At 39.1% G+C, this 17841-nt stretch overlaps 1 protein-coding gene across 2 annotated transcripts; it reads left to right on the plus strand.

Moving 5' to 3' along the window:
* Nucleotides 1–579: 579 nt before the first annotated feature.
* On the plus strand, nucleotides 580–17147 carry phtf1 (putative homeodomain transcription factor 1). Of its 2 annotated transcripts, XM_034870033.1 has the most exons (17): nucleotides 581–965; nucleotides 1688–1811; nucleotides 3588–3644; nucleotides 3742–3811; nucleotides 4268–4426; nucleotides 5198–5378; nucleotides 5691–5805; nucleotides 6209–6403; nucleotides 7329–7574; nucleotides 7892–8020; nucleotides 9827–10087; nucleotides 12827–12958; nucleotides 13054–13140; nucleotides 13345–13500; nucleotides 13643–13738; nucleotides 14542–14667; nucleotides 16380–17147. In XM_034870033.1, the coding sequence occupies exons 2-17, from the start codon at nucleotides 1782–1784 to the stop codon at nucleotides 16398–16400; spliced, it is 2061 nt and encodes a 686-aa protein (XP_034725924.1). In that variant the 5' UTR covers nucleotides 581–965; nucleotides 1688–1781; the 3' UTR covers nucleotides 16401–17147. The 2 variants fall into 2 exon arrangements, with proteins under 2 accessions (XP_034725925.1, XP_034725924.1); XM_034870034.1 differs by lacking the exon at nucleotides 6209–6403 and having other exon boundaries at nucleotides 580–965.
* The last annotated feature ends 694 nt before the right edge of the window (nucleotides 17148–17841 follow it).

Raw genomic sequence — 17841 nt, forward strand, 5'->3', positions numbered from 1 at the left:
AAACTGATCATCGTTTAAGTAATTTTTCAAGCAAATGTGCCAACGTTGATGGAATTTGTAAATTATCCACCAGAATTAAATTCCTGCCATCGTGGAAATAGTTTTAAACGTGGAAAAAGTCAATTTATAGACTTTTTATTTCTAGTGGCTAGTAAAAAAGGGTGGTTGAGGTGGGAGATGTCACTTTGGGCTTCAGGAAATGTTATATACCAAATGACTGTCATAATGATTCAATGACTGTAGGTAGCAACCATAATGTTATCATGTCTAATTGACTTTCGCTGTCATTCTTTCTGCACTCTGATTGGCTGAACCTTTAGGAATGAGTTATAGAATATGGGTTGATGTTGTCCATGTAAATGCCTCTCAGGCAGTACCTTCTCTCTGCTAGTGTGCGACAAGCTTCATCAGTCAAATGTTTGTTTTAAAATATAAGACACAGTCTTTTAATTTGATGTTCATGATGACGTTAGCTTGTATTGTCTTAATCTTAGCCACGGAAAATGATGCAGCCTTCGCAGCCTTCACAGCCTTAGCAGGCTTAGCGGGCGCAATCTCAGCCTGAGAGTCAATGCATAGGGAATATCACGATCCACACGAGCACAACAAAGCCACAAACACAAACCCCGGAAAATGGAAGCGGAAGAGCCAAATGTTAGCTAAACAAAACTGAAGTTAGGGAAGTTTAGAGTACCTGGAATAAACGTATTGGTAACTAGAAACAGGCGTTTGAAGAAACCGTTTAGAAATGCAACATTTTCCAGTCGTTTACCGCGTCGAAAAGTGTCAGTTGAGGTAACGGCGTGCGACGTTAGCTAGCAGCCTTAACGGTGGCTCCGTTTAACAACAAGAGACTGCAGATCTCCTACAATCGATGAAAAGAAAGTATTTAACGAGCAGTTTGTTATGATTATTAAGGCTGTCCTTCAGTTTGTGCCAAATCAACCCCTACTGTTTCATTCTAGGTAAGTTACTTCTTCTTAACAGGCAACTACTGTTAGCTACCGTTTACTTACGACGATTTAGTAAAACGTACCCATATGCTTGCTTATTAATGACTAACGTTACATCTAGCTACAGAATGTGCGTACAGCTAATCGTGTATTTAGTTTTTCTCTGTTGACCATTGTTTTTCTTTGTGTTGCTTTAATGCAGTGTCAGAAGTACGTTAAAAGTAGCAACACCACAATGCAAAAATACTCTACAGAAGTCATGCATTCAAAACCTTACTTAATTAAAAGTATAAGTATTTATATTTAAAATTCCCTAATACCAAAAATGAAAGTATCCCTAATTCAGAATCGCCCATTTCAGAATAATACTATAATAATATCACTGGATTAGTAAATCATTAACGTGTAAGTTAAGCATCACTCATGTTGCAGCTTGTAAAGTGAAGGCAAATGTACGCATACCCTCCATAATAATGCATTATACTTTATTTGATTATGTTTAAGTATTACTTATCTGCATCTGTAAAGTAACTAGGAAATGTTGTCAAATACTTACAGCGAAGTAAAGTACATATATTTTCCTCAGATGGTTGTTCAATAGAAATATACCGTAGCATACAACGGATATACTCTGGGGAAGTTCCACAGAATTGTACTTCAGTATAATGCTTGAGTAAATGTACTTAGTTACATTCCACCACTGCTTTAATGTCAGGTTTAATGTGTCTGTTTAGTGAACAGATCTGGAATCCTGCCCAGTCCTCTCTGTCCCCTGCACCCTGTCAAATGGCCTGACCGCGACTTCACTGGTTCTAGCATCAGAGGACAATGGCCAGAATAGCCTGGTATCAAGAGAAGGTAACACAAAGGTTTTTGTTAAAAACCTGTTTTAAAAGCTTACATTCATTTTATTTATTTAAATATATCCAACCAACCAAATTCTATACATGTTCTATCTATACAATTCTAACTATACATTTCTAAAATGTGAATTTTGTGATATCGGCACAGAAACAGCTATTCATCTGTGTTTTTATGAAAATTTTATGTTTTGTGTGCCGATTTTAGAATTGATTCTTTTCCCTAGAATCATGATTTTTTTTTATTATTATTTATTTTTAAACCAATGATTGACCTAAATATCTGGTGTTTATACGAGACCACCGACGTTAACTACGTTGGTAGCCAGCAAAACAGTGAAAGCATAAAATACAGAATATCTGAAGTTATGTTCTCCTTTAGGAATGAAATGAATGTCCGACAGACTTTTTAGAAAACAATTAGTTTTTAGAAATGTCTCTGGAAGTGTGTTGTTCAACTTCTGTTTTGTTAAAGATTGGATCACAATACTTCTAGAATCACAATAAATCAAAATTGCCATTCAAATGGAATCGGATCTGGACAAAAGCATATCGTCCCAGCCCTAGTTATAATACGTGTACATGGGTGAAATTTTGGGAGATTTATGTAGTACATGGATTTAAAAAGATGTGTGCAAATTATTTCATGCATTGTTTTTTAATGAAAAATTTGATTTGAGGCGGTTTTTGATTGATAAATTGGAGAAAACCCAGCAAACACCAGTCCAAGGTTATTGATGTATTGTATCAATTTATTTGACAAGACCACTGCTCATAGACATACAAAAACATCTCTTTTTCCTGTGGACCTTTTCTTGTTTTGTATGACTGATTTTTAAAATAAAGTTGGAGAAAAAGGTGTACCCAGTTCACCAGGTTATGTTGAAACCTGTAGGCAAATATTTAATGAGGCTGTACAACATTGTACACCAATGTCATTCTTCAACTCACCATACAGTATAAGCTCAGCTGCATATCCCCAAAGGAAATACTCCCATATCTGACCTTTTTTTAAATGTTATTTACAACAGTTTATGTACATGTATTTTGAAATGTATCAGTGTATTTTTATATATTTTATTTATCAGAACTTTAATACTGTATAGTCTGATGTTCTGTTGTGACAATAAAACAAATTATTATCATATTATTTTATTAAAAACTCAAAAATATCTACAAATAACTGATATTAGGGAAATCTGTTATGTTTTGTTACGCGTTTCTGGATTTTCTTTTTAAATGTTGGCCAATCTATTGAAATTTAGTTTTTTAAAATAACCAAATACTTGTATTGTATCGGCCTTAAAAGTCTTTTATTGCTCAGACTCTAGTTTATTTCATATTTACCACTGGGATATGCATGAGACTCTTAATTAGCTGTCCTTAAATGCCAAAAGAAAATGTCATTGGTTCATGTTGATTTTTAAATACATTCCTTTTAAATACCCAGTATATTATGTGGCAGTTTTTACAGCCATACACCTTATTCAGACACTCTGGTCAACTCTGCCTCTCTTGTTCCTCAGTCTGTACAGAAACAGATAGAAAAGCATTTGGTTTTAAAGTCCCTTTTGATTTAAGTAATTTTCCATAAGCATAAGCCCAAACATTTCATTTTTAACAGTTTTAAACTTTCCTTCCATTTTAACTGTCAAAACCTTGGTGCTGTAAATATGGACAAACTCAATTTTAGTAAATAACCCTCTGGTGCTTAATTTGAATGAAAATGACGTTATGTTATTATGTAATGTATGAAGTTCTGTTGTTGCTACAGATCGGGGCCTATGATCAACAAGTCTGGGAGAAATCTCTGGAGCAGACAGATCTAAATGTGAGACACCGACAAATCCCCGTAGAGAAGGACAATATTTGTGTATGTATCTTGTTCATACCCGCTAAATCCAAAATAACACGTGCTATTCATTTAGGGCTTGGACAGCAAACCAAGGAAGACGGGTCACATCAAAGCAGACCTCATCGATGTTGACTTAGTAAGAGGTGAGGGTCAATAAAGAGTAGTTCTCCGTCTGTTGTTAAGTTTATTTGATCATAGATACATTTACTCCATCTGCATACACACAGCTACCCACCAACAAATACATTTTCTGCCCCCCCTCCCCTGTCACTATGGAGTTTCTGCTTGTGTATATGTTCCGTTTCTCTAACTTCTGTTAAATTACCTTTTTTCTTCCTTCAGCCCCTATAATTATAGTAAAATTACAAAACAAAACAAAAATCAGATCCAAAATACATTTCAAGTTTTTTTTTCAAATGTGATTCCAATCGGATTTGTGCAGATGCGTCCCAGTCCAGCGGCTTGCACTCGCAAATAATGGTGCTGTCTGTGTTAAAGATCTGATTTGAGAAACGACTTGTAAAAGGCTGCAGTGTGAACTTAGCCATTGTCCTATCTATAGTGGTTTCAATGCAGCTCCTTCTCATTCCTACCCTTAGGATCAACTTTCAGCAAAGCCAAACCAGACAGTCCCTGGACAGCTCTGACTCGGAAGGGTCTGGTCAGAGTGCTGCTGTTCCCGTTCTTCTTCCAGTGGTGGATCCAGGTGACCTCCAAGTCAATCTCTTTATGTATCCTCGTACTGTACTTCATGCAAGGTTAGCTCACTATTTCTCATCTAATTTTATTCATACTGCAGCTGTAAATTTCTCTGAAAACTGAATTTGAAAATGATTTTCTACATTTACCTAAGAACTAGGATACAAGTAACAGACTGCAAACGGACTCATTCTCTGTTGTCTTGACACTATTAATGTTCAAGAAAGATGTCAGTCCTGCTCCTACACTACCTGTACTGAACATATAGTTAAAAGGCACTTGGAGAAGATATTTGGAAGATTAGTAATCCCTTCATGAGCCTCTTTTATAAAACCTTTAACAATCATTCATGTGTTATAAGATCCACAGAGACGAATATGGAGCTATAATAATAAGCTATAATAAATGAACAAACATAACATGCATATCTATTAATGGTTTTAAAACTATTTTGCAAAGTAGAAAGAGAATCTACACACTGTATACTCCTGCTTAAACGACATTTATTGCATCAGTGACTTTTTGAGCGTGTGTCGTTCTTCTTTTACATCAATCCTGCGGCTGAAGTTAAACATCTTTTTGGATTTTGTCTTTTGACTTTGCTAAGCCATTGCAGCACAATGACACTAAGTCAACAAAGGAAATAAATACAGTAGTATTCAGTATCTCCATTTGTCATAGTTTATATTCAGTTATGTGCAACAATAAACGTTTTACACATAACACCTGAGCAACACAGAAAGACCTCATTAGTAAGCATAAATTCAGTTCTAATGGCTCCCCTAAGAGACCGTTTTGTTTGCTGTTGCCAAATGTTTTGCTCCCCTCAGTGGCTGCAGTGGTGCTGTACTTGAAGGTCCCTGGGGCATGTGCTAGCGAGGTGTTTGGGCCCGTGTGTCTGATGCTGCTGCTGGGTACCGTACACTGCCAGATTGTGTCAACTGAGTCCAGCCGGTGGCCCTCGGGCAGTCCAGCTGCCAGCCGCACCACCAGCCCTGCTCGCAGACGGAGGTGGTTTCCTCATTGTTAGGCACTGCACACTCATTTTAATTCACAAACACACTCTCACCTCTTGGCACATGCATAAGCTACCACATTACAGACACAAGCATGAACATGAACTTCAAATTAGCACTATTTCTTTCTCTGATAGGAGAAATGATTTGACAGAGACCTTTCATCAACCTAAAGTTATTCTATTCAGTAAAGCCTCTCTAATACTCCCCAAAATTCTCTCACTCCTGTGGTTTTAGATCCTTTTGTAATGCATGCTGTATCTACATTCCCTTGTATTTAACTGTTGTTTTTTTCTGTCTCCTTCAGGCCCAGGAAGGGCAGAGGGCTGAAAAAATCAGAAGAAAAGAACGGCAGCGGGGACACAGAGCAGCAGGGGCAGTTTGAAGAAAGCCAGCGTTTGTTCAGGAAAGAAGAGAGGAGGGTACAGTCACTCATCTCACTTGTCGGTCTCAGTATGTCTGTATCGAGCGAAGAAGGAACTAACTTATGACCGCAGTAAAAATGGTCAGAATATATACAAAAACAGACAATAAATCCAGATAGCCCCTATTTGAAAGAACCTGGAATTAAACTTTAGTTCCACTGTTAAAAATGTAAGCATAATTTGACTCCAATCTGCAGGTTTGAACAAAATGGAAATTCAGAAGCTTTTTGATGTACAAAGGCATTCAAGTGTATCTAAGTCTAGCTTTACTTGCCTAGTGTGTGATGTGGGTCGCTTTATATCACATAATGGTAGTAAAATCTGTAGCATTTGTCAGATTCCTGCGTGTTTTGTAAGACATTTTTAAAATGTATTTTTTTATCTGGATATCCTCTCACAGACCACGAGAAAGTCATTTGGGGCATCGGATGACCTGTCTAGTGAGGAAGAGGAGAGGTTACAACCAGTGGAAGTAATTCTTCCAATGTCTCATCAAGAGAGACACCCTGCTACAACATGGCCGACATCTACACCAGTGTCTTCTGTTAGGAAGAGAACTCTAAAGTCGAACCCCAAACTCACATTAGGACCTCAGGTAAACCTCATAGTTACACTGTGTGTTAGGCCCCATTCTCGCCTGGCATAGACATCCATCCAGTGGCCATCTGTAAGCATGTGTAGGTGCCCCTGGCAGTAAGATGTGTTTCCAAATGCACCTTGAGGGACCACTTGTGATGGGATCTCACTTCTCGGCCTGAGTGTGTTGTGTGTAAATGTGTTGTTGTTACTGTCACCCATATCATACATCAGAAATGTGCCATGACTAATGAAAAAGGGCTGCGGACAGTAGCTTCTACCTGAAACTCTGTGGTTTGAAGTTTAGTTTCTCTATCTGCTTTAGAAAGCCGCCGTTAATTACTTTCATACTTTTGTTTTGAAAGTGCTCTAAACAATGTCACACGTTGTTTAGGCTACAACAATTGTTTGTCCCGTACAGAAAACATATCTGCACTATCCGCTAGCCCACTGTACCCTGAACACACTGTAAAAACATTCTTTGTGGACAGCCCAGGCTCCACAATTGGCAACAAAAACAAACCGCACCAACCTTCATCACAAAACACAAAACAGTGTTCCAGCCTCTAACCGACAAGAAGGAGTCGGTTGAGTCATGAGCTTGCTTTGTGGAAGTAGCCTGCTAACGCTGCTGCGGTGACGGCTCAACCAACTCCTTCTTGTTGGTTATAGGATGGAACACTGTTAGTAATGTTTGGCGGTGCAGGTTGGCCCAGTTTTTTTTGTCGTTTGTGGACCCTGGGCTGTCTACAGAGACCGTGTTTTTTTACAATGTGTTCAGGGTACAGGCAGCTAGCAGATAGTGAGGAGATGTTTGTTGGATGTGACAAACAATGTTGTAGCCAGGTCAAAAGTCTTATTTACAGTTAAGGGTTTAGCTTTCATTGACATCCCTAGTCCAGTTCAGCATGATTTGAAACAACTCTTTGTTCTGTTGAAAACAGGAAGGCAGTGGGGCTTCCATCAAGGTGAAGCCACAAGCTGTGGAGCGCCTCAGGCCGAGCGTGGGCTCTCATCCCGCCTCCGACACTGATGACACACTGTGGGAGGAGCTTCTCCAAGGGCCCGACTCTGCCTCCACAGGGAGCAGTGACAGCGATTCGAACGGGAGGTACAACGCTGGCATTTCACTCCCACAAACCACCACTCTGAGCAGCGATGATGAGAGCATGCCGCAGGGAATCACCGGAGTAAGATCAACCAAAAATCTTGATTACTCATCTTTGTCTGGTTTTGTCTGCACTGTGTTGTCAGCATGTAGTTTTAAAGGTATTTTTCATTTCATTCATGGATGTCAAACACTCCTAAGGGATGCAACGTTTTGATCTTGTGACTTATTTTAAATGTTGTCATAGTCAATTGATAAAATGTGTCAAAATCCTATGGTGGACTTTTTTTAGACATGTTTACCACAGCAGTATACCCAATTGCAGAACTCCACACTGAACTACGTTACACATTGGAAACCACCAACAGATGATATGTTATTTATTGTGTTTGATTTCAGAGCCAGCTGTCTTGGCTGCAGGCGTGTCACCCATCTAAGGACCGTGTCAGTGCCATAATATGGGAGCAGGGCGAGTGTAAGAAAGCAGACATGTCAGTATTGGAGATCAGTGGGATCATCCTCACGCGGGTACACTTTATCCTCTTTTTGTTGTTATTCATTCTGTGGGTAAAGATCATTCATAGTTAACCCTAAAAACTAACACTGCATGTTCAGCATAATGCAGGTATTTAAAGCTAACAACTGGACTGTATGCCTTTTAAACTCTAGTAGGTAACTTTTATAAAAGTATATTTTTGTCACACTTGCTGAAAGTGTAAGACATATCCTCAAAGTTGTAGATGAGACAGATAATCTGTGGAAAGAAATCAAGTTCCATTGCCTCTTCCTGCTTTTCCTAATTGCATTTGCAAGATTACGAAGGAAAGTCTTTATCGTCAAAGTCGTGTTAATCACTGATTAACTGTAGGCAGCGCTAATCAAATATGAATCAAGATTATTTTTCCGCATTGCCGGTTACTTGCCTCAAATGTTTTCAGAAACATATTTTATTGTACTGTTTAGCTGTAAAATGAGAATGTTTGTGACAGGGCCGCTATGTTGAAAACAGTCCAGCCAAAACCACCGCCCACCAGCTGATTAGCCAGAGCATACACAGTATATGAAAAGATTTGTGCAAGAAATTGGCAATAGAGTAGCACAAACTTAAAATATTTTATCAGTGCTACTTAGTTTGGCAGTTTACACAGTTCACAAGCTCTCATTCCGTATGTTCACATGCACACCGATATTACACTATTATTCCCAATATGACAATATCCCAAATTTGATAGTGGTCACGTAAACAGCATGGATAATCTGAAAAAGGCCTATTTCCGAGTATAGCACATTGGGATATTTTGGTATTATTGAGGCTTTAGAGGCATTCTTTGGACATGTATACAGTACTCTTGGAATATGCGTCTCAATCGGGGATTTCACCACAGGTTTATGGTCAATTCTGTGCGTTGCTATGGTTGCTCTACACAAACCAGCCAGCAAACAGTTTCCATGGCTGCAGATCCAAGAAGAAGAAGAAACACAGCTACTTTTAAACATTATCAAAGACTTAGATATCAACCGGTTTTTGGATATGCGGACACATCGCTACGCCGACCTTTTTAAGAAGCTGGTTGAAGGAATGAAAGAGGGAGGTTGTGTTCACATGGCACAACAAAACTAAACTTTGTAAAAACTCCTGTTTTGCATGGCTACATGTAAACCGCTTAGAAAAACGTTTTTTATTTAGGAATAAGGGCAAAAACCGAAACATTATGTGCATGTAAACGTGTTAGAGACTCCTTGGCTCTGGTTGTTTTACTTACGCCATTAGAAGCACCAAGAGGAGGGAGAGGAAGATGAGTTTCTCACATATTATCTGTCTCATATAGTGCTGTCAGGGTGTAGTGACAGTTGGAGCAAACATGAAGTTATTTTTATAAAAGTTATCAACTGAAACTGCTGTAATATTTGCACATACTATCTCCAAGTTTGTCAAGTCAACTTTATTGTCAATTCTGCAATATGTGCCAGACATATAGAACAATAGAAAATAAGGACACGTACAACAAGTATAATATAAACGATAAGTAATATATACAGTAATACATTATGTCCATTGCATATGTGGCAGGATATATAATAATAATGTGATCATAAGTCTTGTTATTAAGTTGGCAGATACAATTTAGTAATAACATTTTATATGACGACTAAGATGCCAAAATATGATATTCTCCCTTTGGTGAACATTTAACTGTCCGATATTATCACATGTAGACAGGCTGTGCTCACTCAACACAAATATTTAGTTGCTGTAGCTTTTATTAGCATACAAATGTAGCAGCATAACAAGAGGCCTCTTGTTGATCCCTCTCTTGTGTTTGTGGTTCCTAGGTGAAGTTGGTGGAGCAGGGTATGGGTTACCTTGTGCTTGGTGGCCTGATGACGGCCACCCTGGCGCTGCTTCCCTTTTTCTTCCACTTGGCTCAGCATCTGGACATGTCTAACCTTTGCTTCCTCACCCTAAAAGAAATGGCGTTTGGGCGGCATGATGGCCAGGCCTACGCCTTTTACTTCATCACAACAGTGCAAAGAGTCTGCCTCATAGGACTGTTCTTCTTCATGATGTGCGTGGCTGAGAGAACGTACAAACAGGTGAGTGCTGATTTTGTATCGTTTGAATCATTCCTTGTGCTCTTTATTTCCAGCTAAGTCTTACCACTATGGAATGTGTACAAAGTAGTAACAACAACAATCTGTTTTTATTTTCCTGATATTATACTGATGTACACCCATTTTAACCCATTAAACCTGATTGATGCACTCCTTCATCTTAGAGACATAACTCGGTAAAATCTCAATACATACGATACATACTAGGTGTGTCAAGATTCTGATTAGGCCTGCATGATTAATGTTGTGTTCGAGATTTCATATTTAAATAACTTTAAAAAGAATAACTATTGTTTGTTTATTTAATTATTTTTTAATTACTTCATTTCTCATTTCATTTTACAAGCCAACTTCATTACAAACACTACTACTTTCTTCTGTGAGTTTAAAACTGTATGAAATGGGTTTTAAGGGCTCCCAAACGCTGCCATGCTCTCCCTTCTCTTCATGGAAGCCTCTATGTTTTTGTGGTGATGCAACATGATGTGCTGTAGGTGCCAAAAAAGTCTGTTTGGTACTGCTATTTTGTTTTGTTTTGTCATGCTTCATGTCTTCAATAAATATTACATTTTGTGAGAAAAATATCATGGCAGAGGGGAGACCTCTAGCTCCCCCAGTAAGAGCGTTGGCTGAGTCCCGCAGTGCCCCGGGTTCGAGTCCGACCTGCGGCCCTTTGCTGCGTGTCATCCCCCATCCCTCTCCCCCTTTCACGTCTATCAACTCACTATAGGTACAGTCTATCTTTAAAAAAAAAATCATGCTGTCAAATTTAAGCCAAAGAAATCATGATTCATATTTTTCCCTGAATCGTGCAAGCCTGATTCCAATTCTATACATCAATCAAAATAAGCTTTCAATTTCATCAAAAATTAACACTGAAGCTGAAAAATTCTTCACACTGAGTAGGTAGTTGGTAGCCCAAAAGGCTTTTGAAGCAGTTGTATAAAAAAAAAAGAGAATACTATTTATTTGAAATAAGGTTATGTAAAGTTGTGCTCATTTAAAGATAGTGTAATAAAATGCTGAATGACTTTAAAACAGTTCAGTTGTTTTTATAATGATGGTTTCTTTGTTTCCCTGGCACCAAGGGAGAAATAAATAAAAAAACAAAATAAACAACAACCACGAAAACATTGCCATCGGCCCATAATTTAACAAGTGGTGCATCCCTAGTGGCAACATGTCGCCTTCCCTTCCCCGCTTTGTTGACAGAGAAACTCCAGTTTGTAGGCAATGCTACCGACCGGTACCACACGCCCCATCAGGCAACACCACAAACATGGCAGGACATATTCACAGGCATCAAATACAAATAGATTTGACTAGGACATGACATGTCACAGCCAAGAGTCGCCTGTGTGTGTGTATATATACAATCCTCATTAGAGCAGGAACTGGATGCTTTTTTGCAGGTGAGAAAACTCGAGCTGTTTTTGTAAAGGACCCTTCTGCCATCTAGTGGCACGTCTGTTTGTTTCTATGTTTAACAGCTGTCTCAGATTGTATGGAGAGGGGGAGTTTACATTTTCCTTTCAAATAAGTTACTTAAATATGACCATATGGGCTTTGTGTGGTACATTAAAAAAAGAAAAGAAAAAAAAGTAGAAGAATTTGCCGAATTGCTCAATTAAATTGACAATTGTCTGGGCATAAAACCAGCTGGATCAACAGTCCACACTCTAACAGTGGAATAGCCATTTTTGCTGAAAAAATAAGTTTAAATGAAAAATGTAATCTAATCATAACCCTAAAATTGAAAGTCAAATCGTGAGTTGGGAGAATTGTTAGACCCCTAATATGTATTGTTTGATTCAGTTTGATATATAACTCAAATAAGGGTTCTTTAATCTTCTTAGATATTATAGAAACAAATATGCTCCTTAAAGTAACTTCAGTTATTGCCTCATAATCACTCAAGGTGTAGCCTCTCACTAACTGACAGTATGACACTTCCATATTGTACTTCCTACCTGCAACCCCCAGAATATTATGGTAACTGTTCAAACCTTTACATTAAGAAGTAGGAGCGATAAATCCATTAATATTGGCCTTTGTTCGGTTCACAATGTCACTATACTTTTTTTAATACATTACTAAGGCTGAGAATGTCCAATCCACAGGGATTTTACATCCCAAGACAATTGATACTCCACCCATTTACTTATTTTTGAGATTATTTTTTGGGCATTTTAGACGTTTTATCACATAGGACAGCTGAAGATGTGAAAGGGGAAAGAGAGGGAACGACATGCAGCAAAGGGCCGCAGGTCGGAGTTGATCCTGCAGCTGCTGCGAAAAGGATTACGCATACTTACATGGGGCACCCGCTCTACCAGGGGAGCTATCCAGCCGCCCCAAAACTAGCCATTTATGTACGGAAATCACCCTGTCTTGAAAAACCAGACAAACTGCCAAAAAAAAAGACCTTATACTGATAACAGCAATATACAGTATGGCATGCCTGGCTAGACATTTAGCAAACTGAGGGAGTATAACCACATCAAGTTGTTTAACTGCTGATTGTTTTTTATTGTTTTTTTAAATGCAATGTACTTAAATGAATCCAGATAGTACACAACTCATCCATACTCATCGTTCTGTTTATCCATCTAATGTTAGCTGGTCTTCCCTCTTGTGGCAGTTAAGAAGCACTGAAACAGAATCACACACATGACTCTTTGCAAGACTGCTAAAATCTGTGTGTTCATGTTTTCCCAACAGAGACTGTTGTTTGCCAAGTACTTCAGCCACCTCACTTCAGCTCGCAAGGCCAAGAAATCTGAGATCCCTCATTTCCGGCTGAAGAAAGTCCAGAACATAAAGATGTGGTTGTCACTACGCTCTTTTCTCAGGGTTTGTATTCTCTGCATGTTTTCACCACTGCAGGGGTTGCCATGGACTTGCCTTTGTTTGTAACGGTGTGTCTCTGGCTTGCTCTCTCATTGCAGAGACGAGGGCCGCAGCGCTCTGTTGACGTCATCGTCTCCACTATCTTCCTTTTGGCACTTTCCATTTCGTTCATCATTTGTGCCCAGGTGGGTCATTTAACCCCTGGAACAAATCTGTTTAGAGAACACTCATTTACTACCACTGTTTATTTAGAGTAACTATTGCATTCAGATGAAATAACAGGGAGGCCGCCACAAGACACACTCATCTAATCATATTACCGGCAATGAAGACAATACATGTTTTATAAGCTCTGCTGTTTCTTCTCTGTTTTTGTTGCCCTTCCTCAGCTTCTGCACAGCCACCAGACATTCCTAGAGTCCCTGACCAACTGGGAGCTGATGGTGTGGGCCTCCTCCCTCGTCCTCTTTCTGTTACGGCTGGCCACGCTGGGCTCGGAGACTAACTGCAAATACAGTAACTCCTCAGTGCTGCTCACTGAGCAGGTAAGACCCTGTGTCTGCAAAACACATGGAGGTTATTTCTCAGCGGGTTCAACGCTATGATATATAACACCATTGGCTAATGCGTAGTTAATGTAATTTAATGTAGGTTTGACTTTATTGTACAAACTGTTCTTGGTTGCAGATCAACTTGTATCTCAAGATGGAGAAAAAGCCCAACAAGAAAGAAGAACTCAATATAGTAAACAATGTTTTGAAACTGGCTACAAAACTGATGAAGGTAAGCAACAACCAGCTCCTTTTTTTTTTACAGCTGTTAATAAGAAATAGTTGTTTAATTTACAATACAGTGGCTTTATTGTAGATGTGTTTGCTTTGGAGAACAGTATCCCAACAGCGGAACCAAAACCTTTCATTCAGAATTGTTTATTAATCATTTGTACAATAGTTTGTTGTGAAGATATTGTAACTACTTGAATTTAGTATGTTAACCCCATCAAACTATAAAAACATTATTTATACTGGACTGCATACTACAGCTACACACAGCATTTAACAAGCACATTTAAGTCAACAAATGTACCCTGAATTAGCTAAGAGTCATTTGACAACTGACTAGTTTTCAATAAAGAAATAAACAGTCTAAATCTGAATTTTCCTTCAATGTTAAAAAACAAAAACAAAAAATATCATTTAGATCTTACAAATATGAAATGCTGCCCAAAGGTTGAAACATAATGGCATTTAAAGTCCAATTAAGTAATGCCTCAAACTGTTGGCCATGTAGCTAACAGCTGTTACTACCACTGAGAGCGTATATCCGTCAGTTAGGTTTGTTCCTCAGTGGGTGTACCAATGGTTTTGGGGTAGAGACGCCGAAAATGAACTACAATGTTCCTGACTTAGATCCAAACTTTGTTGCCTTCCTCATTTCCAGTCATCTCTCTACTGGCACTATCTTATATTGGGGAAAAAAGATGATGATTACCTCAGGACATCCCTTATAACATCTATGATCAATTCTGGTGTTGACCCATGTAGATAAGTTTAAATGACACTGTTTTCCTTCTGACCCCCCCCCAGGAGCTGGATATTCCATTCAGACTTCTAGGTCTGACCGTGAACCCTCTGATCTACAACATCACCAGAGTGGTCATCCTGTCCGCTGTGTCCGCGGTGGTCAGCGACCTGCTCGGCTTCAACATCAGAGTGAGAATCTTTCTGCTAAATACTAATGACAGAACAAAATACATTAAAGGGGCATTCAACTCAATTTTACACACATCAGGTTTATTTGTCACATGAAGCAGAGTTCAGCCTTTGCAAACAGGTTGTACTATGCCTTCTGTGGCTCTAGAGGGAGCTTTCTAAAGTTTGACTTTCTCGTGGAGACAACAAGCATAGGTATTTATGAGTCAGTTGCATTGTGGGACATGTAGGATCGAGTGATTTTGTTGCTTGACCAGGGACTAAAAATAACTTGTCATCTTGACTTTAGGGGCGGCTGTGGCTCAGTGGTAGAATGGTTGTCTGCCAATTGGAAGGTTGGTGGTTCAATCCCTGGCCCTGCAGTCCCACGTCAAAGTGCCGTTGGGCAAGACACTGAACCCCGAGTTGCCCCCGATGCTGCGCCTTCGGAGTGTGAATGTGTTTATCTGATGAGCAGGTGGCATCTTGTACGGCAGCCTCGGCCACTGTGTGTGATGGTGAATGGTTCCTGTACTGTGTAAAAGTGCTTTTGAGTAGTTGTTAAGACTAGAAAAGTCACATTTACATTTAGCTGCTGAAGTATGGACAGTTTGTTTTTTAACTATCTCCCTTTTATGAATAGCTCAACAACTTATAACAACCAGTGGCTGATGCATAGATTGTTTTAAGTGTAGCCAAAACATCTCGGCCCCCCGATTGACTCGCGATTAGTCAGGTGGGTGTATGAATTTGACCAAGGCTCCATCACTGATTGTGGATAGCACATACTAAAGACACTCTGTAACAATTCACAAACGGGCACCCAGGCACAGTTCATCGGCAGTCCCAACTTTATACAAATCCCCTCTAGTAATTAAACATGTTGGGGGGAAAACCCCACACTACATCAGTTTAGTTAAGTCCAGTCCATGATCCCAACTTGGCCTTTACAGGAAAATGATGCAATTTTCCATTTATAGTTGCATATTACATGTGTTAGTAATAATAATAAATTACATTTATATAACGCTTTATCATAGACACTCAAAGCGCTTCAGGGAGGAAGACTACTCTCTTAACACCACCAATATGTAGCACCCACCTGGGAGATGCACCGCAGCCATAAGGCTCACCACACATCAGCTTGGTAGAGAGGGAGGGGAACATGTTTTTAGTGGTTGAGGAAAACCAGAGCACCCAGAGAAAAGCCACGCAGACACGGGGAGAACATGCAGACTCCATACAGAGAGGCCCGGGACGACCAGGGTTCAAACCCGGGACCTCGTTGCTGTGAGGCCACAGTGTAACCATTGGGCCACCGTGCTGCAGCCTGATATCTTAGAAATATCTTAGAAGCTCTCTTGCTATAGTCAAACTACGTATGGATATTGAGACTTTAAAAATTCAAGATGTGACTGATTAAGAAGATCATCTAAATAAGTGCTTTCAGAGTTAAAGCGATAGTTCACCATGTTCATTCATTTGCTTTCTTGCAGAGAGATTAAATGATAATAATAGACTCCTGGCTTCCTGCTCCGCGTTTATAGCACAAACATGAGACTGGTACTCTCGGCGAGAAAGTTATTAATCATACTTCACTAAATGTTGAACTGTTTCTTTAATGAGAGATACGCTGGTGACGTGCATTCTGACTTCTTATACTGCGTTTATGTTTGTAGGATGTCTGTTTTTTTGCTCTAATGAAAGTTTTATCTCTTCTGCTTAATTTCCAGCTTTGGAAAATCAAGCCTTAATGTGAAAACGGCAAACCACTAACAGTCGGACACTGAAGACCAGACACCCCAACGTGTCTGCAGCATACAGCGTCTCGTCTACAAAAGGAGTGCAAACATACGGACTGTATCATTGCCTGTACCTGAAACGTCTGTCTCTTGAGATTCATCAGTCATTCACAGATGCTCGGACAATCACTTACACACGCCACTAACCCAGTGCCTAACCTTTGACCCTTGAATGTTTCTCAGTATGTAGTTTAAAAATAATGATGAGTTTGAGGTCTGAGATTATTTCAGGCTTCTGTGGCATCCGGATTTCCAAATGTGTCATGTAGAGAAGTGTGGACACCAGGTGAAATGTAATGCAGATGATTATGCAGTTACTTTCTTTAGTCTTATTGGCTGATGTTCCTCATCAGCGGTAGTACAACTAACTAGAAGACCAGCTATGTGCTTACTAAAGCCGATAAATCAAAATTGGGCTGCCAACTTAATTAAATGAATTTTCATAGGACTCAAACTTTGTCGATCTTTTGCACTTTTTTTAATAACAATAAACATTGTGATTGTAAGTGGGCTTTATTTATTTTGGGGTTCTGTGTAGCGCTTAAACTTGTAATGGTACCTGTACATCAGGACTCTCTGACCACTGTCTGTCTTTTGTGTTGAGGACCATTGTTGAATGAAAATAACTAAGCAATATTTGGATAGTTATGCTTTAAGAAAATGTTTGATAGAGGTGAATAAATGTTTGTCATCCGTGAATCAGTTTTGTAATGCTTCTCTTTAACCCTCGTGTTGTCTTCCTGTCAAAATTGAAAATTAACACTTTCATTGATCCCTTTTTTTCAATGTTTGTCACTTTTTTTGACATTTAACACTAAGTAGCACTAACTCATTAACTTTAATTGTACAGTTATTTTGGGAATTTATGGTCAATAAACCAAATTTATTGGAAATTATACCTAATGTTTGAGTTAGAAAAGCAGTAATTAGGAATTATTTAGACTAAAATTAAAGGAAAGTGTGTTGATGGGTAAATACAACTTTTACTTTCAACTTTTGCTCAAAACTATTTCAAAACAACTTTTTTTCAAATGCTATAAACTTGAATAAGACCCCCCAAAATTGATGAAAATAGAGATTTGTACTTGCCAAAGAGCGTTGTGTGGAATCAATCGTGTTATTTTGGATAATTAAAAGAACATTGAAACAGGTAAACCGGTCAATTTGACCCAAAGACAACATGAGGGTTACAGGGCTGCAAACTCTCACGCATTGGCCGTGAGACACACGCATTTGACTGGTTTCACACGCTCACACGCCACACCCCCGATTTCTCACGCTGAAGTGTCAACCCGGTCGGTCAAATTTCTGAAAGATGAGTTTATTTATAGATCTACCTGTTGAGCCACTCGTGATAGACTAGTTGTGCTTTCAGAGACTGTGAGGGGTTCAC

The sequence above is a fragment of the Etheostoma cragini genome, chromosome 4 (assembly GCF_013103735.1).
Source record: "Etheostoma cragini isolate CJK2018 chromosome 4, CSU_Ecrag_1.0, whole genome shotgun sequence".
In the NCBI taxonomy this organism is placed as follows: Eukaryota; Metazoa; Chordata; class Actinopteri; order Perciformes; family Percidae; genus Etheostoma; species Etheostoma cragini.